The following is a 24,781-nucleotide window of genomic DNA, read 5'->3' as shown; positions in this document are numbered from 1 at the left end:
ATCTCAATGGTTTGTTTTAGAATGTACTGTGTACTTTTACATGGATGTGTACACTGAAGCTAATTCTACTTATTCGTATTTCATTACTTTGATTTCCCTAAAGAAAGGAGATGTGTTATATTTAGCCTGTCTCTTTTCTGTCTGTGGGTTTTCATTGTCACCCACATGATGTCACCACTAGAACCTTTGGTGACATCATGGAGTGTTGATGGCTTAGCCTGGTCTCAACTGGCAGTTGGCACCAGGCAGGCTGAGTGACAATGAGGTCACTCCTGGTGGGTCTCTTTTATATTTACATCTTGAAGACTTGACCTGAAACCTATCTTGAATAAAACAACCCAAGTTATACCCGGCTCCAGACTTCCATTTACAACAACTTGATTTATCCCAAAATGCAGTCAGTTGGGATGTAGGCAGTATACCGTTAGTTGCTCATGCTACTATGCACCGAAATAGAGGAATCTCTGGTATGTGCTGTGGCTAAATATCTCCAGTGGCGCTGGGTCATCAGGGCTAAAGCTAAAGACTCGCTTTTGTTGGACTCTCTTCTAACCTGCAATTTATTCTTGCATGTGTTTCAACCTTAGGTCCCCACTGAGGTGTTTGTAATTCTCAAACAGCGCCATTCCACGTTAGGTCTTTTGGGTTTTATGAATTGCATTTATTTGATTTTAAATTTTTTTTTTTTTTTAAATATGTATGTCTAATACGTGATTTGAACAGTGTTGTTTTGCCGATTTATTTGCTTTAATGGTCTTATAACCAAATAAAGCAATATTCGAAAATTATCTTTCAAACTTACAATCTACACATGTTGTAACATACTGGATAAAAGTGCATAAAAACACCAATTTTTCAAAGCATACCGTCTCTTATAAACGACGGGTATATCAGCCATGGATAGCCCAGCTCAACTCTGAACAACTGTGTGGTTTAACAATAAGGCCTGCACAGGACTTTAATAGTCTTACCATGGCTCTACCCACCCGAATTTCAAGCGAACACAAAAAGTAAATAGTAGTGACTGACAAACTCTGCAAGCCACGCGCGACTCTGCCTTGAAACATAACACAGCTGAATGACTCTGCCAAGGAAACAGTCAACAATTTACCTCCAGGTCTGTGAAAATGCCTTGGTTATTCTGCAGTATGGCGTACATGCAGTGGGCCACCGTCACTGCATGCTTCCAGTTGTGATAGGGCACGCGGCGATAGTTCTTTTTCACAGACATGGTAAAACGACACAGCTTTTCAAAGTCGAAGCTGGGAAAGAAAACAAATTTAAGTGAGAGATAGCCGCGCGCCAAACGGTATTAGCAAAAGCTCAAACAGCAACAAGTAAGAGTATCACTTAAGGAAACCATTTTAAGAAGAGGTTGCAATGAAAAATCCTGTCCATGAGCCTTTGTCCTCTTTGCATGCATGAGTGGGTTTCTCATAGCTCATCTTTGCGAACTCCCTAACACCCGTTCATATTTCCGTTATGCAAATACATGTTTGCTGGTTCCGGATTCTACACAGATCCAATCGTGTATGTGCATTTTGGACGGAAGGCTGGATTAAAACTGGAGTGGCATGGTGAGCAAAAGAAAGATGGATTAAATGTAAGATCTCTTGACTGGAGGTGAGTGTTTGAAAAGTTTCAGCACTGTCCATCACCTTGTTGTGTTTGCTACGTTGGCCCAAAGTGGCCAAGGGTATGCTCAGACGTGGGCTTGCTGTGCCACTGAATTTGAGCTAGCCTGGCTGACAAGGGGTGATACCCTGAAACTGGTCCCAGGATGCTAGTTTCTGGTTCCGGGAGGACCTGGCCTGGCAGTTTGGGCTGGACTGTTCCCATGAGGAGCAGGGTCAACACAGATTTGCATATGGTTGGGTTCAAACTGGGGCGGCATGGTGAGCAAAAGCACAATGGATTTAGCCCAGATCTCTGGACTGGGGGTGAGTGAGTGAAAAGTTTCAGTACTTTGTCCATCATCTTGTGTTTGCCAAGTCAGGGGATCAACATATTAAAATAAATATGTCACAAGCCAATGCAACAACATTAAAATTGCTATGGATGGTAACATCTTCCAATGTTATTAATTAGTAAATGGTAATCACTCTATGTTAACCACGTGATTGTCAATAAAGAATTCAAAACAATTCAATGTTCTTCATTAAAACAGGTACATCTGGATTGTTAACTTTGTTATTCAAAGTCTTTCCTTGAACTTCATTATGACACATAGTGGCTGATTGCAACTTTATCCTTGCTAATGAAGTATTTTAAGAACAATAAACTGTGAGCATGAGTCTTTAATCTACATTTAGCATGCTGGAAACAGACATAAGAGCCACCAACAGGGTTCTCTACACTTGAAAACATATGGGCAAAAACTCAATTTCTAGGAATGCTTGTATACAATGGAAAGCTCTCTCTGGGACACTTATACCACCCTATGCAATACTTACTGCGATGTTTTGTTATAAAAAGGACCCTTGAGCCGTAAAGGGGGCTCTCTGCTGTCCAAGTGTGGCCACCAACACTACGATCCTAGCGTTGCATAGTCCCTGCCCTCCTGGACACTTAATATTCAAATTGGATGACCCCCCCAGTGCCTTCTGAGGCAGGCTTTTGTCTTCAGCCGCTCGTAGTCGTCGACTTTGGGCAGTCGGAACTTTGCCTCATCCCTCATCTGCGATGCCTTGGAAGCTTGCTGATAGTGGACTGAACCCTGCCATTGTGTCTTGGGAGCGGGACTGCGAGGACCAGCTCTCCTAGCGGCATGTGATCTGCCGCAGCTGGGGCCTCTTCCCGCCCCTACCTTGGCTTATTAGTCACGCCCATAACCGCGTGACCTGCGCGGGCGCGCCGGGCAAAGCCCGGGAAAAGGGTGAGACCGTCTGTGGCCGTCCGAGGCCGATTGAGGCCAGGCTGGGCCCCCCCTCTAACTTATGGTATGTTGGTAGATTTTTCTCGTCACCATAGAAGGGTTGTATTTGTAGCTGTTTGTTTTTAAATTATCTTGTGCCTATTATCAGTTTTATATTTCTTTGTTGGTAGTAGTGTTATCTGGTGTTTTACTAAAATGGCACTACGATCAGGGAAGGGAAGACAAGTGACTCTCACAACTAAGGGTGGGGTGGCCACTGGTACCATTGACCAATTTATTAAATGGGCAACAGTGGTCTTGGAAAAAGAAATAGCCCTTACAGAGTAGCACTTGTCCATAGATCTCTTAACAGGGAAGCGCTCATCTCTAGGTACCATTGGGTCAGCAGTCACCCCTGAACATTATAGACCAACAGACCCTTTAGTCGTCCCCAGTTCAAGTACCAGCCCATTGTTGGTAGGGCTGGACAATCTGGTAGCTTGTTCTCTATCAAGTTCAAGCTCAACCTCAACCAGTATTGTCTCTGGTGGCTCGTGTTGTTGTAATTCTATCTAGGACCCTAATTCGATATTCCTGATTTATGCCCTTATGTGGTTATAATAAATAATATCCATATAAAGGCATAAGAATCATATCCATATTTAGTCGTAGCCCATGCGGTCCACATTAAGCAAGGACTACTTCCCCAGACTCCTAGAAAGTACAGTAGCGACCTAGTCGACCTCAGTCCTACGTCTACACTGCTGTTTATATTATTCCAATGCGCAGAGCCTATTGGGAATATAGGAACTACACTACAGTGTCATAGAGCTTCCAAATCTCCCTCGCCACACAGACCCTCTCCAATAGCTCAAAATCAGGTGTTAATAGTAAATAAAAATCATATAGCTACATTAAAAATCAAGCAAAAGGAAAAGAGGGGGTGGCCATGGGAAGGGCGGCTCTGCAAAAATACCAAAAACACAAGATTCGAATCAAGCCCCACCAATTGCAGTCCACCCCCCCCCCCAGCCTGATTATTGCATCCCCTGAATTAAATCAATCGCTTACCCAATGTAGTGTAAATGAGGGTTTTTTAGGTAAAATGGAAAAACTTGTCAAATCATTGATGTTACCCCTATTGGAAAGAACGAAAATAATTAACTCTAAACTTGACCAACTAGAAAAGCTAGTAACTGCGAACACATGTTCGCTGGATATGCTAGTAAAGGGTATAGAGGGCCAAAGTGTTATAGCTCCTGCTCCTCTAGCCCCAGGGTCTAGTAATTCTATTAAGGTTGTTCAATCAGCCACTGCTGTAAGATCTATCAACCAGACCCCGCAATTACACGTAGAGAAGAACTCTACAGTGAGTAACCTTCCATGCTCTACTGAAGATAGGGGCACGGGGGCGGGTGTGGTTGACAGATCTCAGCCCATTCCGCATGAAAAATCAGCCGAAGGACAGCTAAAAGGGCATACATCATTGGGCAACGAGGGTTCTATAAAGCGGCTCCCCTGTGTAAATCTTCCCCCCGAATCCGCACCGTATACGATTATACTAACGGGCGTCCCAGGGAATAGGGCTGAGCAATTAGAATCACATAGGGAGTTGAAAAATAAAGTCATTTATTGGCTTAACAAAAATAGAAGACTCCCTCCATCCTCTAACGCAGAGATTTTAAATGTTAGAAGGGTAGGTTGGGTGGGTCTTACCATAAAGGACCTTGAAGGTAACTGTGTTATTGTGAATTTCAGAGACCCATGGGTAGTCGATCATATTCGTCGAGGACCAAGGTTTGGTAGAGTGAGAGATATTCAATCCGTAGGCCTAAACTATTTTTATACTTGTGTGAATCGTGGTTTATCTCACCCATTATATAATCACTCTAGGGGGAGACCTTATGGTGAAAATCCATTTGATTGGGCGGTGTCGCATATCCCCCTGAGAAACCGATTCGAGTCACTCGGAGGCCTGGAGGGGGTGGACTGACTCCCGAATAGTCTTAATGGGAATTTTAAGACATTGGGTAGGGCACCTTTTGGAAGGTCGACTAGGTGGGCGATGGCTCGTACAGAGGAAGGAATAGCGGCGGATGAAATGGTTGCTAGTAGTGATATAGACTCAAGTGTTCCTTCTTCGGCGGTTTCTGTATGTTACGAAGTGTCAGGTATGGGGGTGGTCTGGAGGTTAATCAAGCAACACACAGTAATGATAAAGATACGGTGGCAGTAGCATTAAATAATAAAGTTAATCGGATGGATGTCTTGATTAGCAACTCCACGGTGGAAGACAAATCCACACAGCCATCCCATATCATTCACAAGACACGGTTCAAGGGTATAAATCTGGATGATGATCAGGATAAGGGAAATTATATACAAATGGGGGAAAGGACAACATTATGTGAGGGTGGCATACTTTATTTATTTATTTATTTATTGAAGTTTTGTATAGCGCTAGCTGGACCCGGTGGGTATCAGAGCGCTTCACAGCAAATGGAGAAATGCAACAAAGACAATAAGCATAGAAAACAAGAATCGGACATGATAGGAGGAGAATAGAGACTGTACACCAACATCTAGAGCGCAATAAGAGACGGAGTTCAGGGGCGAATCAGTTAGTTCTGAGTTCCGCTAAAGGATATCTGATTTCTGCTGTTGGGCGATGGGGTTCTCGCTAAGCACCGGAGCGTTTAAGGAAGAGGGCTTTGAGTAGCGCTTTGAATAGTGGGAAGGTGGCGGTCGTTCTGATATGTGGGGGGGATGGAGTTCCAAATCCTGGGCGCATTCCCCGCAAAGGATTTGCATACACCCAGTACTATTAAGGAATCAATTAGATGGGTGTGTCTTCCGCCTGATTTCATGGAATATAGCAGGTTTTTTTCACGAAGGTTGCAGGACGAGGCACGGATAAAATATATAGAAGGTTTTGACATAATCTGTTTCCAAGAAACCTGGAGCAGAAATGATCAAGACCTTGATGGATACCAATCTTTTAACGTGCACGCCGAACCTTCATTGGCTGGAAGGGCAAAGGGAGGACTAATGACCGCTATTTCTGTAAAATATAACGCTGTGAAAACACTTAAATTAGTGGACTCTCCGTGGTATCAACTGCTTTTGATTGCAAATTTGTTCCCAGTCCCTTTGATTAATTGGTACCATAACATCTTTGACCCTCAAACGACATCTGTTATTGACAAACTACAGGTGGAGATAACTAAGGTGTCTGAAAGCTTACCCTCCTTGTTTATTATGTGGGTAGGGGATTTTAATTGTTCTTTATGCAAATTTAGTGGGTCTAGGGCCTGTGGCCTGGTTGATATTAATGAGCAACCACTGGCCCATTTTAAGCATTCATTACAAGGAGAAGCATTGAACAATATCATTGTGACAAATGACCTTAGTATTTTGGAAATGTCATCCTCTACTTTATCCTTGCCGATACCAACTTTTCAAGGGACGGGGGGTCAAATGAGTGTAATTGATTTTGCTATGGTTTCTAGTAGGTACACTCACTTTGTCGATGAATTTAAAATAGAAGTAAACCCTGCTAGTGATCACAATCGCCTTTTTTTACAGTTGTGCCCTATGATTGAGAGGACTGAGTCCTCTGAACAACCAAAGAAACAGTCAAAATCAAGGCTTAACTCTAAAATGGGATAGGGTCGACGAGAGAAAGTTGGAGGAAGAGATTTTTAATGCAAATCGCTTGGAAATAGACACTTGTCTAACGTCCACTTGTGAGCCTGAAATAATAATTCAGAACTTTGAAACTCTTTGTGGAAGTGTGGCAACGTACCTCCTCAAACCGGTAGGGAAGGGAGAACCAAGGGAGTATAAATGGTTTGATGCTGACTGCTCTGCAGCACAAACATCATTAAAAAGGGCATTGCATCAAGTACCCCGGGATAAGGAACTGGTCAAGAGCATAAGAAAGATTTACAAGGATACTGTTAACAAACAGAAACTAGAATTAAAAAAGAAGGCATGGGATGATCTTGGGAAAGCCTCAGACTTGAAAGATAGTAGGCTGTTTTGGGAGGTAATTAATCGACCGTTCCTAAATAGCGAAGAAAAAAGAAACATGATCAGCCATATAACGGGGGAAGTCTGGGAGGCCCACTATGCAAAAATGTTTAACCCAAAGGGTGTTTGCTGGGCAACCAACAGTGAGGGACAATTGGACCTTAACCATGAAACGGCTTCATTACTTAGTCTTTCACTTTCCCTCCCTGAAGTTGAGGAGGCTTTGAGGAAAGGTATTTCGTTAAAAGCCCCAGGTCCAGATGCAGTGCCATTAGATCTTTTTAAAGTCAATCTTGATGTATGGGCACCATTATTACTTAATGTTTTTAAGGCGATTGTGGTCGGGCGTATTCCTTTACCATGGAATGAGGCGGTAGTTTTACCAATATTTAAAAAAGGTGATAAACGTGAGCTGTGCTGCTACAGGCCAATTTCGTTAATAGATGCTTCTTGTAAGCCGATGGGGAGAGTTATACTGGCTCGATTGGAGACATGGGCAGACTCATCTGGTCTTATTGTGGATTCACAGTATGGGTTCAGGAGAGGCAAAGGGACAACAGAGCAGTGCCTTAATTCGGCCCTAGTTATGGGTAAGTACATGAAGGCCAAGGAGGTTACTATACACCTGGCCTTCATGGACTTATCAAGTGCCTTTGACACTGTATGTAGGGATAAGCTATGGCGGATAATGGAGGCCATGGGGTTGGAAGAGCCTTTGGTCACCTTGCTTCGCAGATTACACGCTGCTACCACTGTGACCTATAGATATGGCCCGGGGGATGAAAAGACAAAATCCGGTCCGCCGCTTTTGATTGCGTCTCGCAGTCCGCCGCTTTTGATTGCGTCTCGCACGCAAAACTCTGGATGGTTTTGAGACAAATGGGAGTGGATCCCCCTCTTTTAGATTTTTTGAGAGAGCTTTATTCTAAAGCCTCTGCGAGGGTGCGCTTCGGCGCGAAGGGGGAGCTGACAGCATCTTTTGGAGTGGAGCGTGGAGTCAGGCAGGGGTGCGTCCTGGCCCCCTTTCTCTTCTCATTGTACACTAACGGCCTGGAGGAAGAGATGCTGAGGGGGGGCCAGGATTTCCCACGGGTAAAACAGCGCCTGATTCCCGGTCTGCTTTATGCAGATGATGCTGTCATTCTGGCGCGCACTCCGCGCGAACTACAGAAGTCCCTGAATAGGTATATGGATTTCATGGGTGGGCTGGACCTACATGTGAATGTCAAAAAAACGTTTGTCATGGTAGCAGGCAGTGGGAAAAAACGAGCAATGGATATCTATCTCAAAAACCAAAAACTTGAGGTAACTGCCCAGTACCCGTATTTGGGTATCATGATTGACGAAAGGCTGAACTGGAGGCCAGCAGTAGAGGCAAGGTGTCATCTTTTTAAAAGAGCTATAGTGGCCCTGATGAGCTTCTCTCAGAGACTGGGGAGGAGGGCACCAGTGGAGCTACTAAAAATTTATAGCGCAAAGTGTCAGGCGATTGCACTATATGGGGCGGGAGTCTGAGGTCACGTAGATGCTAGCGCCCTTCAGGTGGCAGAAAACACCTTCCTCAGATTCCTTCTAGCAACACCGAGACGAACCTCAATCTACGCATCCCATTTGGAACTTGGTATCCCCTATTTAGAGGATTTGTTATAGATCCAACCATTAGTGCTTTGGCGGCGCATCTGGACCTCTGACAAAAATGCGCTGACACAGGCAATCGTGGTAGACTCAATGGCTCTTGATCAAACCCCAAAAATAACATGGCTTCGGTATATCAGAAACTTCCTCAAAGATCTTGGCATTGAGAAGTATTATCTTCAACCCGAAGGTATTATTGATCTACCAAAGAGAGCGTTGAAACAACTGGCTCTGAGACACCTAGAGTCCTTGAGGTTGACCTCTGAGTCGACAAAACCCTCGGTCCTCCATGCCAACATGATCCAGGTCACATACTTTATCCAGCCTTATTTAACATTACAGATTAGTACATATGATAGAATGTTACTGACAAGATTCAGACTAGACTTTTTCCATAGATTAGTAGCTTTTCCCGACAGAAATAGATGGGACCCAATTCTCCCAGCTTGTCCCTGTGATGAGGAATCAATACAGACTCATTTACATACAATATTGTTTTGTAAATTCCATCATCCACATCGGAAAATCTGGCTACTACCACTATTAAGGCGATGGGGACTTCGACAATGTCGTCCTGCAATGCTACGTCTCCAACTGCTAGAATCTGAACCTGTTTATTATCATGTCCTTAATTTTCTAAAATGCGTTATGAAGCATAGGGAAAACCTGTAAAATTCATGCTGGATTTAGTCCCAGACGACACAATGAAATAATTTGATTCTTTGTTTTAAACATATTAACTTGCCTTTGTCTGAATTTTATCCTGTAACATGATTTTTTTTTTTTAAATGAAATCGTATTATCAAATGTTGCTTTTATGGTTTTCCAATGTGCAAAGCCGAATAAAGAAATTATTATTAAGACAAAATCCATTCCATCGACTGTAGGTGTACGCCAGGGCTGTATTTTGGCCCCTTTCTTGTTTTTGGTTTATACAAATGGTTTAGAAAGGTTTTTGTTGGAGAATTGTTCAGACTTCCCTAAAGTAAATGACAAACAAATACCTTTGTTATCCTATGCCGATGACACTGTGCTAATGACTCTTACTGCTAACAGCATGCAAACTTGTCTGAACGCTTTTAATGGTTTCATGCAGGATCTAGACCTCAGGGTCAATTTTATAAAGTCTTTTGTAATGGTTTGTGGCCCCAGAGGGACAAAAAGCCGTAGGCTTGTTGTAGACAACTTGATTATTGAAAAAGTTGTAAATTTCAACTACTTGGGAAACTTGTTTAATAAAAATTTGAGCTGGAATCCACTAATAACGGCTTGAGTACAAAAGACCGCATAATCTATAGAGGCTCTCTTTCGTTTTTCAAGTAAATTGGGCCAAAAACCAATTTCCGAACTGAAGACCTTGTATAATGCTAAATGCTTGCCTGTCGCTATTTATGGGGCAGGGTTGTGGGGGACACAAAACTGTACTCAAATACAAGAGATGGAAATATCTTTTGTCATACAGAGATGGGTATAGAATTTGTAAGTGATATTATCCATGTTTCACCATTACTTTCATGGAGAAAGATCTGGCTATCTGAGGATCTGCAGCTCTCGAAAGATATTCTGAAAGATTGTATAAAGCTTGACCATGCTATGCAGATCCCATGGTTGTCGTATGTGAAGGAAACCTTCCATAAAATCGGCTTAGGACATATTTATGAAAACCCAGAATTCATTGAGCAGGATACAAAGATGGTAATTAAGAATGCTTACCGTAACACCTTGGGCTTGTTAAAAAATTATGATCAAGTAATATATCGCTTCGGTAAATTGCAGCACCAATTTTATTTATCATGTACTGTTCATACACAATGGCGTTTCTATTTAACGAGATTTCGACTTAATGTATTGCATTTTTTAATTGCTTTCCCGAAGCAAGGGGGCTGGTGTGAGAGGCTACCCCCTTGCCCATGTGATAACAAATCTCAACAATGCACCTTGCACCTTGTTCTCTTTGCTCTCTTTATAAAAACCTGAGAAATCGGTTCATTAAACCTATTTTAATGGATATTCGACCCTGCAACTACAAGGAAGGATATGAGTATTTAATATTGTTGCATACTGCTGCTATATGCAGTGCCATGCTTAGTTTCATTAGATTGGCACTTATTATCAGGAAACGATATTGAAAATATGACCCTGTTTGAAAGAAATTTGGTTGCTTTAGTGGGAACACTGAGAAAACACTTACTTAAAGAGTTCAGGGTAAAATAAGCTGGATAGCGTGAAAGGTTGAATTGGTTTATATATGTGATACTCAAATTCTTGAACTGCATAATGCACTTTACCATTGCACATTCTGTCCTTTTGGGATTTTTATGAATTTCTTAATCTTTTTTACATATTGATTGAAATTATTTCGGGTAATGTGTTGAAATGTGGTTGAAATTCACTGTATGATAATAATTTGAATTTATAGATTTGATAACCATTTGTAATTCATGTTTTAAAAAATTTACACTTTTATGATTCTTCTTGTGAATCGAAATAAAGTTTTATGAATGACTGACTGACTGATGATAATTTGTTGGTATTTTTTTTAATCTGTGCCCTCGAGCCTCAGCATAAGGACATTTGGATAATTTCTGTTTTCTTTAAATGAGCCTGTGTGCACCTGCTTCTCTGTGGAGCACCCAGGCCCTGGACTGCTTTGGGCCTAGTCCTGCCACTCAACACAGCTTGTGAGTCAGCACGAAGCCGGTATCTTCTTTCTCTACTCCTGCGGGAGAGTGCCTCTCCTGGGATCTTTATTGGTCCGAGGCGCCTCCTCTCTCAGGGGCCGCACCTCCTTCGGCTTGGGACTACTGCACTTAAGTGTCAGTGATCCCACATCAGTCCCTGGGAATATGGAGGTCCCTGAGAACCAAAGAAAATTAAGGGACTGGGGGTGAGGGGGAAGAGTGCCCTGCACAACGCCCTTGGGCATACTTCTCCCTGGGGCTCTGCCCCTTCCCTGGGAGCATTCTAATTTGAAAAAGAAGGTGCTACATGTATAGAACAACGTCCCCCACCTTGTGTAGGACTTGTTCTACTCTCTGGACACCTGGCACCTGTCCTGGGACTAGGGTCTTTCTCAGCAGCAGTCCCAAGGCAAAGTACACTAAACCTGCCAGAACCGTCTAGGGCCCAGGGCCTCCTGTTTGGCCCTTGCAGAGCACCTGTGGCAGCATAAATCAGCATCGCCCTCCTTCTAGTGGTCACACCCTTGCAGGACCAATTCAAAGACCCAGGGGGGCCTTACAGGGCACCACCCCCAGCAGGTCCATCTCCCTACTGTTTCTCATTTGGTCACGGTGGGCCAGCACTACTGACCCCGGAGAAACAAATCCTAGTCCCAGGGTGCTAATTTTCAGAAGTCCTTAAATCCAGCCTTGCAGCAGGGGTCAGGTATCTTCTCTCTCCAGTTCGGTATTCCTTCTGAGTCACTTCATCCCAGATCCAAACTGTTCAACAAAGTCTCTTCCTTGTGTGGGGGTTTTCAAGAGACAGTGGAAAGTTCTAGACGCTAGGCAGCTGTGCCCAATCCTAGGGTGGCATATCACTCCACCTCATGCCCCAGACATCATACACACCATGTTTGGCCGTTCGAAAATAGCGAATTGTAGTGGTCTGTTGAAAGATCTCTCTCTCTCTCGGAGAGCCTGAAACCACGCCCATAACTGCCACAGCTCTCTGGTATCTTCCCTCCAAACCTTCAAAGGGGAGGGTCTACTGTGTTTGTTGCTAGAGGTATGTCTGTAGTCCTTTGTTTCTATGGGAGTGAGCCTTCCCAGGTTAGGCTCAGTGTGAAAGGTAATTAGAACATACAGATTCCATCCCCACCACTTCACCTACTAGGTGCAGGCCTACTTACTGGTTAATGGCCTTATTTGTAAAGTGCACCTTACCCCTAGAGGGATATCCCAGCACTAGTCTGAGTCAGTAACTGATTCCTGGTTAAGAAGACTAATTGTGGATAAAGCCATGTCTTCAATCTATTTCTAAAAGTTAGCAAATCCGTCACTGTACATAGATCCTGAAGGAGCCTATTCCAGTGGGTGGCGGCTAAGAAGTTAAAAGACCGTCAACCCATCCGGGTTATCAAGGCCTTGCTAGGTTATCTGATATATCAAGTGGGTTTGTAAGAGTTGACTTTATTTAATAATAGCCATGGGCCATTACCATGAAGTCCTCTATGTGCATAGCACAGTAACTTAAAAGTTAACTTGCTTACGAACTGGTAGCCAATGAAGCTGATCAAGGCAGGCAAATGCTGAGCTCCCTTTTCCTACGTTGCAAACACATTTGGCATCTACATTTTGAACAGTTTAAAGCCCCGAAAATAAATAATTTGCCATGTCAACATATAATGCATTGCCATATCGATGTTGCTCAGGATTAAAGCTTAGGTTATGTTCCTTCTCCAAGCTATTGGGATTCATTTGAACAATTTCCAATGGACACGTAGCAGTCCCAAACCCGTACCTCGAATCCTGGTTACTTACTGTTGTAGGGACAGAGTATTATCAATGAGAAAGCCCAAATAGTTGACCACTTTTTTGGGCGTCGGTGCGGGGACTAGCATAGCTGGCCACCATGAATCACTCCCAAAAAAATTCAGTCCCTGCAAACAGAATTTATTATTTGTCTGCGTTTAACTTCAGACAGTGGAGATACAGCAAGTCTTCCACCTCAGAAAGACCCTCAACTAAATTGTCCCTCGTTTCCTTGCACTTTTCATCAATAGAGATAATTAGGTTGCGTGTCATCGGCATACATGATGATCCCAAACCCTCTTTCCTCACAGTATTGGCCAGTGGAGCCAATTAGACATTAAACAACGTGGGCTCAATGAGGAGCCCTGGGGAACTCCACAATGCAGATCTTTGCGGCTAGATGTAAAGGGAGGTAGCTGTACGGATTGTTTACTATTGCTTAAAAAATAATAGAACCAATGCAAGGTTGCTGAATGTAGACCAATTTCTTGCAGCCTTCGGAATAAACGATGGTGAGACACAGTATCGAAGGCTGCAGATAGATCTAATGATAATAATACTGCCAATTTTCTTTGGTCTACTAATTACCTAATGCTGTCAGTCACTGCCAGTAAAGTTGTTTCAGTGCTATTTATCACCCTGAATCCTGTTTGAACTGGGTCTAGGTTGTTCTCTAAATAATGATTCAACTGAGAATTCATTCATCACACCAGTACCTTCGGCAGAGAAGATGTCAATGAAATGGGCTGATAGTTGGATAGAGTGGAAGCATCCACTCCTCCCTTTTTTGCTAATGGCACCACTGAGGCCTGTTTGCAGCAGGTGGGGAACTCTGCCTCCTTCAATGATTTATTTAAGAGAAGTGTTACCGGAGGTGCAATTACTGGGATTAAATGTGAATAGATTAAAATGAGGCCAAGGGTCAAAAGCGGACCCAGGCCTCACAATTCCCATTGCCCATTCCACCATTTCAACTGAGAGATCCATAAACTTTCCCTAATTGGATGTTGCTTCTGGGTATATTCTAGTCAATATCTGTTTACTTTCCAAGGGGGGTTGTGCCTCAAATTTGAAAAGATGGACATGATTTTATCATTAAAAAATGTAGATAAGTCCTCACAAAAAGATGCAGAATCTTTAATTACTTGACTCAAAACAATAGGTTGAGCACATCTTTTGACAATTTTTAACAGTTCCCTGGATCTATTACTACTTCCTTCCAGTCTTAGTACAAAATACTGTCACTTAGCCTTTCTTAGTTGTTTATAATTGGCATTCAATGCATTTTTATAGATCGCTCTAGCCTCTGAAATCTTTGTGCATCGCCATTTACATTCCAGAATTTTGCAATCCCTTTTTTGTTTCCTCAATTCTTCTGTGGACCACTTCACAGTAGGATATCCATTTGGGGGCAATTAGTCCTAGCAGGGGAGCAGATGTCTAAAGCTGTAGATTTAGCATTTTCGCACTCCACAACTGCTTAGGAAACAAACAAAACTATCATGATTGGCATCTTAGGGATTCAAGGTTTACTTTCCTCCATGGTCATCTGGTAACAGGGGCGTTAATAGTTCTTATTCCATTACCTACCAAAAATTAGAATTGTACCAGAAAGAGGTCGGACCATTGGATGGGTTCCACCATTTGTATTTTTATTAAATGAACATTAGAGAAAAGTCCAAGGTGTGCCCTGCCTTGTGTAGAGGTCCATCTATCTACTGCTCAAGCAGTAGAGTCTTCATCTCATTTCCCAATAATCTGCTTTGGCTGTCGTCTGGTCCTCAAAGTGTAAGTTAAACTCTCCCACTAATAGGACATTTTAAAATATTAATACCTACGGGAACAGTATATTGGCTAGTTTGGCTGCAAATGCAGTTTTATCCCTGTGGTCTGCAAATAACGGCTCCTCGAAGTACTATGAAGCGTTTCACCTTAAAAAAGGCTTCCTCAGGGTAATTTCATCCATCCACCAATTCTCCCAGAAATTGAAAGGCGTATATCTACCAAGGCCCAATTAGTTGAGATAAAACTCCTCACAAAAGTTAAATTCCACAGGTTAGTTAGTCAGTTTCGGATGAATCACACGTGCGTCGTAGACTCAGCCGGCACACTCAACCACAGACCTACGGTCGAGTTCCCCAGATCGTCTCCAGTCAGGCATACGTCCTCCAGGCTAGGCTACTTGGGCCTTGGTAGATATATGTCGTTCTATTTCTAGGACAATTGGTGGATAGATGAAATTGCCCCGAGGAAGCCTTCGTTAAGGCGAAACATCTTGGCTGCGCTTTCTGTAACATGGATGAAGGAACTTAATAAAGAATACGTTAGTTTAAAATCAAGGATCTGAGAGGCATATTTCGAAGTTCATTACCTATGTTAAATAATTTTCGCTTGTTGCCTCTCTTATCTGTATATATAAGTTGAGGTGCTAAATATCAGTTTCTCACAATCACATTCACCCTGCATGCCAATATTCACAAGTGAGCACTCAAGAATGTATTTGTACATTGTATACCATAGCCACACCTCCCCCTGGCCTTCCCACTCTATCACATTTTATCAATTTATACCAGTCCGGTATTGCCATAAATAAGTCTGGCGTGGTGTGGTCACTCAGTCAGATTTGGGTAATAAATGTTAGATCCAGTTTTACACTATTAATAGTATCCCAGGCCTCTAAGATGTGTTTGGAAATCGATCTGGAGTTAAAATATAAACATCTTACAGGCACTCCATTTATTTCTCTTTCTAGAACTGTTTGTTTTAGCCCAGAAATACCATTTACTGATGCGTTGCCTAGTCAGTGTATGTGACTCCCGCAATTTCTCGATACCATTTTGGGGCAGGCTGCACCATCCACAGTTTAAACAGTAAAAGGGACCAAAAACCATGCCCAGAAACCCTGTACAGCAATCAGACATACGATCCTAATTAGGCATACGCTTAGGCAGATTCTCACACCTATACGTGGGGTGGTTTAGCAGATCTCTAGAAAAAGGGGCAAGGATTCTGGCAATGGTCAGGCGCGGGCGGCCTTGCCCTCGGCTTGCCGGAAGCGGAAGTTTGCTGCATGTCCCCGCCCCCAGGCTGAATAAATAGGTACCAGGACTAGATCGCCGACCGCATTGTCAAAAAGAAGGCATCACTCACAGCACTGAACACGGCCGAAAAAGTGAGTGAGCAAAGTTAACAGTAAAGCCGCCTAGCAATTACAGCAGTCAAAAACATTAAAGTGACTTGTGCAAATTATGCAAAAATAAGCTTTTAAAATTACTGAAAAGTAAGGGTGAATTACAATCTCCCCAGTTCTCCAGTGTGAGGCCTTTGATCCTCCACTGGCCAGAGTAATTAACTTGGCCCAGCAAGGGGAACTAAGGCCAGGAATCTCGTTAGAAGCTGAATCAGAGAAATATGAAACATCCTCAAGTGCCAGGAAGAGGGCAGATATGACAAAAGTGACACTGGCTCTGCACTTGGTGTTCATATTTACCATATGATCAGTGCATCACGCTAGCTTCTAGGCCACACAAAGATGAAACTGTAGTTTGGTGCAGAGTTTGTCCAGAGAATATCATACTGTGACACACACACAGTTCAGTATTCACGAGAGATGTACCTACTCGCCCCATTAATGCTCACTCACATTATAAGGTCCGCACCAGGTCAGCATCAATCTCTGAAGAGTTCCCTCTGCAACAGATTACCTGTGAGAGAGCGGGCTGACCTTGTTTACGTGCAATCATCCCAGAGCCTTTTACCATAGCTTCACAGTATCAGCATAGGACCTTATCTTAAAAGGCAGACACTGGCAGTTAGCACTCCAAATCCATTAGAATAGATTTTACAGTGAGTCAGACTCAGGTAGTGAGATTCACAACAGTAGTCCATAACCCAGTTAGTCTGAAAAGCGAAAAAGCAAGGGGGATTAAATAGGAGGAACCCATTTCTCACACTGGTGGTATAAACGTTCACACTGTTTAATTCCACCTATTGCTGTATTAATAAGGCAGTTCAGTGGTTGTTTTGTGGAAAAGTAAATTTTGCCATGTTCTGTGTCCCTACGTGTCATCCATCATATGTTATGTGTGCATGATTAAATATGCATATGCATTCCCTATGTCCGATTAAAGACGCAATCACAGTTGTGTCCACCTCTAGTATGCCAGTTTCCAGTCCTCGTGAATACTACGAATATCAGGCCTATGTAAAGCTACGTTGCCACGTTTCTCAGTGTGCACGTTATTCTATTATAAAGTCCCCGTTTCTAGGCCTCAAAAGGGCCTGGACACCAGATTCAGCTCCTGTCTCCTGCAACTTCGCTGAGGAGCGATACAGCCCCCACCTGTATCCTCGACCCTTCACTTACTTCCTGCCTCGCAGTGCCCGGCCTAGCCTGGCTCAGTCTCTGAGTCTGCCAAGAATATGTTATGATTCCAGTTATCAGTTCAGTCCTCCTTCTCTGCATTCCTAAGCTACTGAACTGCATCAATAGTTTCCGTCATTGTCTAGCCTTCACGTCTCCACGTTAGAGAAATACTGCATTTAATGGTCATTTAATATTCTTCATCACGCACTACATGTAGAATAATGCATGGTCCAGTCCTAGAATCAAGTTAGCCTTTCCTCTCCTGACTTCTAGTTTATATCAACATGTTCTCTAAACATCAGATACTAGATACTGTTTAGGTACATGTCGCCCTGACTCTCCAGACTTCAGTCTCTGCTCCTAGCACAGAGTTCATAGCCCCCAGCTTCTCCTAGTAACACGTCATTGCCAGTTTGCGCGCACCATCAGGTTAGAGGTCCCGGCTCCTTAGGTAGCCCCCTCCATGGTTTCCGCCCCATTCATGACATATTCTGTTACGTTTGCATCACATGTCTATGTATACGCCCTGTTACACCTCTTTTCGCCCTTATCTTTCGCGACTGCTACGCGTCACGCCTTCTGCTCCACCCACTGCTACGCCTACTGCAATGTAATGCTATGTGTTTGCGTTATGTATATATGCTCATGTATTGTTATTAAAAGTCAGCGCGCTCATCCCAGACCCAGCCCCAGCAGCTGCTGGGCCCTGTCATCCTATTCCTATGCAGGTGGTCCTGTTCCTGTCCTTATGCTGTATTAAACCTGCAAAACTCCTACTACCTCGAATCCTGACTCTTATTTATTGAGCTATCTGTTATGTTATATGTCTAGTCAAAAAGAGAGGTATTATTTATTTATTTACCACATAATGGCGCCCGAACAGGGACTTGCCCTTTCCCCACGCGTCGGTGAAGCCACGCCGACCCCCTGACCCTCTGCAGTCGTGACGGAACTCTTCTGTGCACCGGCAGATATTTCTGCTTCAAGTATCCCTCAGGCCCACGGAGGAGACGGAGGAGGCGGTCCAGCATCCAAACGAGACGGTGGAGGAACGCGGCGAGTCCCGACCAGAGCCCAAGCCAAGAGTCCAAGGTCCGAGGTATCCGGAGGTCCACCCGTAACTGAAGTCCGAGTTCGTCGTCCGTCGTCGTAGCCGTCCAGTCCGATCCGAGGCCTTCCGTTCTTGCTGCCCGGTGAGTACCATTACTGGGGTAGTATCTAGACAGGGTCAATCTAAATTGACTCTGGTCCGTGGGTTGGTGGTACACAGACTCACAAACGAAGTGTTCATCTAGGTGGATACGGGTCTTGATGCGTCCCTTTATGGGACCGGTATGTTCCGTACTGTTTCAGCAGTGCATCCAGTAACTCTAGTCTGTTCCGTTCTCGAGAAATTCTTGTGTTTCTGTTCTCAGTATTCCAGGTAATATTCTGTCCGAACTGTTATGTTATGATGTTGTTCAATGTATTTCCAATGTCGTGGTATGCCTGAATTGTTTCTCCCAATTGTTATTGTTCCTCGTGTATTGTATTGTGTTCCGATTCAAGTTTACAATGTCTCTCTTTTCAAGATTACGTCAGCTAAAAACTAGAAAGGGTTTGTTAGAAGAAGCAGTTCCTGTTCCGCCGAGGGACAGTCCAGGTCATTTTATGTATCAGAAGCATGGCATAAGCGCCATATTGTATCTAGATTTATGGGTAGAGTATACCAAACAGTTAGAAGAAAAGTATAGATGGCCCGTATCGGGTACATGGGATGCCGAATGCATCATGCGAGTAGAAGAAGCATTATGGAAAAAGAAAGCCAGACAGTCACAGAAAGATGCCATCGAGTTATGGCGTAAAGAAGCTCATAAAAGAACTGAAAAGGAAATCAGAAAGTCAGAATTAAGTAGAGAATCCTTAGAACGAGCACAAGAAAAAGAATTAATCGAGATAGGTGAACAAGTCAAAGCCGAACAGTCAGACAGACAGAGGCATGCCCTTAATAGGGGTATGTATCCTCTCTTTGCCGAGGGCTTGCCAAAAGCGACCCCAGAGGCATCCAGTAATTTCCCGCCACCATTAGTTCCGACCAAGCTACGTCACAAACAGACCGCAGCTGATATTTTCATTTCGTCCTATTTGGACGACACAGTCCCAGAATATGCAAATCCTGTTCGCGCTCCGCCAGTCCCTGTAAATCAGGCACTCCCCGTTTCTCCAGACACCGGAGTACCTGTTACGGTACCCCCGGTCCAGTCCGTCATACAAGTCCAGCCTACATTTCCATTTCCCACTCTGCCAGGACGAAGAGCCTCAGTAGACCTAGACTCCAGTTTAGGGGCCGCAGGGGGAGGTACTCCTCAAACCCCGCCGCCACACAAGCGTCTAACGACAGCCGAATTACATGCACAAGCGTCACAGCGTACGCCCAGACATCAGACTGTAGCAGAAATAAGAAAGTCCCTTGCCGAATGCGGCTATGATCCAGTCCCAGGCGAGGATAATATGGTTTTATATTCATTTCGCGTAAGAAAGGTGGCCGAGTATCTAGTCACCTTACCGAATATGAAAGAAGATCTAGACAGAATATATCGTTTCATCCGTACAGGGGATGATCCAGAAAGTATTAGCGAGGCCATGTCTCAAAGGAAAGCCGAGATCCAGCTCATGATATTAAAGTTTCTGATCAATTGTCTAATAAGAGAACAAGATTACCCGTCTAAAGATCCGGGCGAAATGAAAATCCTGACAAGGTGGAGTGATAATATAGCCGAGGGTAAACACAAGACCGTCGGTGCTATGGAGAGTATGTACAAGAAAATCCGTAGAGAAATAATAAAGATACACGAACAGCGTAAAGCAGCACAAGTAAGCGAGAAAGAAAGTAACTCTGATATTGAAGAGGTAGAGGACGAGAATCCCGCCAGAATAGCGTATGTAGGAAAATCTAGATTTCCAGATCGCCATTTACGCCTAGAACACAAGTCTACTTTCCATCATCCAGCACCAGAACAAGGTTCTCTAGAACAAGTATTCCAAGCTACCGATCACATTCTGAAATCACGAATCGGTTACAGTGAGTTAAGTACCATGCATGAACAAGAACTAGCCCGATCAGCAGTCCGATGGATTACTGATTCTACCACTTTTCCAGACGAAATAGTGGCACAAATGTTTCTGAAAATGCCCCCAGCCGAACAACGACTGGCGGGTATGTATATGATTCAGCACCTCATTACATTGTATGAGGGTCAACATTCTGATCCAGGCCCGTTACATGATATCCTGAACGAGTTACTCCAGTATAGATGGAAAGGTTTAGGTACCGATTTAATTAGTGTCATTCTAGAACAGCGTCACAAATATAGAACGTTTCTGAACCCGCATTTTGTTCATGTCTCACCTCCAGAAAGTAAACCATTTTACATGGAGAGACAGAATCCGTTACGAGAAGTCCACCCAGTTAAAGGAACGGGTGGCGAAATGCAGCGAGTGTTTGTTTACACTCCGATTACAAAGATGGAACTCCTCGAGATGAAGAAATTAATTCCCTGTCATGACAAAGATCCAGCAGGGTTCCATAGAGAATTAAAAGACATGCTCCGTATGGGAGAATACACATACCCAGATATAATTAAAATGTTAAAGGTTCTGCTGCCCGCAGGGGTGTATGAAAAGCTCAAGGAAAAAGAATGGGAGGTGGGAGAGAAAAAGATCGATTGGGCAGTTCTAGAAGCTGAAGACAAGGCACGAGTACCAGGTACCGGTCTTGGAGATAAATGTAAAGAATTACCGGAATTATTAATACAAGTTTTACCCAGATTATTGACAACTAGAAAAGAAGACTGGGATGCAATCTCAGCCTGTAAACAGAAGCAAGATGAGGATATTAGTGATTTTTATTCTAGATTTGAAAAGTGTTTCAGCATCAACAGTGGCCTCAAGACAAGTAGTGAGTCATACCCTCATCTCTTTGTTACTAAATTAGTCGAGAATTCAAGTCCACAAATTAAAAATCGAGTTTTGAAAGTCGAAAGTACCTGGCAAGCTAATACCCCGTCCCAGATGTTGCAGATGCTTCAATACCACCAGAATAGAATCAGAGAAGAACAGGAACACAAAAGAAAACGTATGAAAGATACGAAAATGAAAGTACTAGTTGCACAATCTGTTCCTCAAGACAGTCAAAAGAGGGGTCCGAATCAAGCCAGTCATCCTGCAGCTCCCGTTAAAGGGAACTGCAATTATTGTAAACAGCCAGGTCATTTCATAAATGAGTGTGCAGTTCTGAAACACAACATAGCTACTGGTAAGACTAAAGAAAGACCACGTCCGCCTAGACAAGGACAAGTTTCACAGATTCCTCAGCCACAGAATGCACCACAGACAGTTACCGCACCGCAGCCTATTGCTGCAACACAGCATGTTACATCGCAGATGTACCAGTATGCACAGTCTGAGTATCCAGAGTACCAGCAGTATTCATGAAACAGCCTAGAGAGGGAGGTAGGCTTGCCTCTCATCGAGATACCTGTAGATCAAGAAGGTCCCTATGTTCATAGTCAAGTATTAGGGAAAGACAGAAAGTTTTTGATTGATACAGGGGCAAGTAGGACCACAATTAGTCACGCCGAAGTTCCAGGGGCTCCGCTCTCAGGCTCAAGAAATGTTTCCCTTGGATTTTCAGGAAAACCTATCGTAAATGAGATTTCAAAGCCAGTTACTCTAGAAGTAGGTCCATTGTCCCGCACTACTGATCTGTTACTTACTAAGTCATGTCCAGAAAACCTATTAGGCATTAAGACACTGAAAGAGTTAGGTGCAGTTATATGCTGTTCCCCAGAGGGAATACGATTGTTCCTACGTGACTTTAAGGGTCACTATGTATTACGAGATTTTGATTCAAGACTGTCTAATGTTCCGCAGCACTTATGGGCGCAAGGTCCAACTGATGTAGGTTACATGCAAATCACACCCTATCGTGTGACTCTCAAGCCAGGTGTAGTGTTACCACGAATCAGACAGTACAGATTGCCACCTGAGGCTGTAGCAGCCTTATCCAGAATTATTGACGAGCTCATGGCTCAAGGAGTGGTTGTAGAAACTGACTCCAATGTATGTAATTCTCCGATCATTCCAGTCATGAAACGTACTGATCCAAATGCACCCCCAGTATATCGATTAGTGATTGACCTACGAGAGCTTAATAAATGTATTAGTCCGCAGTACCCAGTTGTCCCAGATATCTCTTCCCTATTGACAGCCATTGATTCCGAAGCCACGTTCTTCACTGTCATAGACCTCAAGAACGCATTTTTCAGTGTTCCTATTCATCCAGACAGCCAGTTCCTTTTCGGATTCTGTTTAAATGGAAGGAGCTATATGTTCACACGAGCTCCTCAAGGTTTCACAGAAAGTCCTAGTATTTACAGTCAAGCACTCAAGAGACAACTAGACAACATTCACATGCCAACTGACACTGCCCTGCTCCAGTATGTCGATGATCTACTGATCACAGCCCGTTCTGAACGTGCTTGCGAGCGAGCATCACTTACAGTCTTGTATTTCCTAGCCGAGATGGGGCACAAGGTGTCCCCTTCTAAGCTTCAATTCTGTGTCCAGCAAGTGGTCTACTTAGGACACTTACTGTCCAAGAGGGGTAGGCAGTTGACACCAGACCGTATCCAGTTAATAGCGAGTCTTCCTCAGCCCAAGACCCAGAAGGAGGTACGTGCTTTTATCGGCCTCACTTCTTACTGCCGACAATGGATTCCTCAGTATGCATTCCTAGCCAAGCCACTGATACAGTTAACGACACAGGAGGCAGCCGCATCGACTGTCCTCCCTTGGACATCTGAACATACACTAAGTTTCAATGAGTTAAAGAAAGCCCTATGCCAAGCTCCAGTTCTAGCGACACCGAACTACAGTAAGCCTTTTACACTTTTCGTTACTGAACGTGAAGGTACAGCATTATCTGTTCTCACACAAGATCAAGCAGGACAATACAAGCCCTGTGCTTATTTTTCGAGCACATTAGATCCTGTAGCCCAGGCTCTGCCTGCGTGCCTCAAGTCAGTTGCAGCCACAGCACTAGCTATCAGACAAAGTGATTCCATAGTCTTAGGACATACCTTGACAGTACAAGTTCCACACTCTGTGGAAGTTCTTTTAAACCGAACACAAACTCAGCACTTGACAATTGCACGTTTAACAGGTTATGAATTGACACTGTTCCAGCCACACATAGAAATCAGACGCTGCAACATTTTAAATCCTGCTACACTGTTACCATCAGTTAATTCAAATTCTGCCACACATGACTGTGTGGAAGTAGTTAACATTACGACAAAGCCAAGACAAGATCTGACAGATATTCCGTTACCAGACCCCGACCTGACACTTTATGTGGATGGTTCATGTATGAGAACAAGTACAGGAGAACTAGTCGCCGCGTATGCAGTGACTACTGACACTAAAGTTATAGAGACGCACCGTATTGATACCCTGTCCGCTCAAGCAGCAGAGCTAGTTGCTCTGACTCAAGCCTGCATACACGCCAAGAACTTGAAAGTTAATGTTTACACAGATTCACGCTACGCATTCGGAGTTGTACACGACTTCGGAGTGCTCTGGCAGGAGAGAGGTTTCATGACTTCTCATGGAACCAAGATTCAGCATGGTCTCCTTATTCAAGCTCTGTTAGATGCCATACACTTACCGACATCTATCGCTATCATGAAGTGCAAAGCACATACGAAAGTTACTGACATTATTTCCCAAGGTAATGATCTAGCAGATCGCACAGCCAAGCTTACAGCACAGACTCTAGACATTCCAGTTAAACAGACACATACTCCAGATCCGACTACATGCATGACAGTTAAGGACCCTACACAAGATGTCATAGATATCCAGTTACATGCTACTCCCGAAGAAATCAAGAAATGGTCCGAACAAGGAGGGGTCCAGACAGATCAAGGATGGTTAACGAAGGGTAGAGCCACATGGTTTCTCCCCGACTCTATGGTTCAAGTCATTATTAATACCGCACATAGTCCAGCACATTTAGGAGAAAAAGCTATGTTAGACAGTATCCAGAACATTTGGTTCAACAAGCATTTACGAGCTGCAGCCAAGCAGAAAGTCCGTACCTGTATGATATGTTGTCAGTTTAATCCAGGTAAAAGTGTCCCGGTGGAACAAGGTGGATTCCAGCCCCCTGACCACCCTTTTGAAGTCCTCCAGATGGATTATATTCAGATGGAGCGATGTCGAGGTTTCAAGTATGTCCTTGTAGTTGTATGCGCTTTGTCCAGGTGGACAGAAGCATATCCAGTCCCAGATTACACAGCCGCGACCACTGCCAAGCAGTTGGTTCGTGAGTTTTTCCCCCGATATGGACTCCCTAGAGTCGTATATTCTGACAACGGC

General features: G+C 43.7%; 1 protein-coding gene across 8 annotated transcripts in view; it reads right to left on the bottom strand.

Annotated features, from left to right (window-relative positions):
- Window positions 1-24,781, bottom strand: part of PDE10A (phosphodiesterase 10A) — a 1,305,213-nt gene that overhangs the window by 383,114 nt on the left and 897,318 nt on the right. For all 8 annotated transcript variants that reach the window (XM_078648625.1, XM_078648626.1, XM_078648627.1 and 5 more), the window contains one exon: window positions 1,112-1,262. In XM_078648625.1, the coding sequence (XP_078504751.1) occupies window positions 1,112-1,262 (151 nt within the window). The remainder of the gene's footprint in view (window positions 1-1,111; window positions 1,263-24,781) is intronic.

Source organism: Lissotriton helveticus, chromosome 6, assembly GCF_964261635.1.
Source record: "Lissotriton helveticus chromosome 6, aLisHel1.1, whole genome shotgun sequence".
Classification (NCBI taxonomy): Eukaryota; Metazoa; Chordata; class Amphibia; order Caudata; family Salamandridae; genus Lissotriton; species Lissotriton helveticus.
Note: the sequence above shows the minus strand (reverse complement) of the source record. Positions and strands in the feature narration are given on the sequence as shown.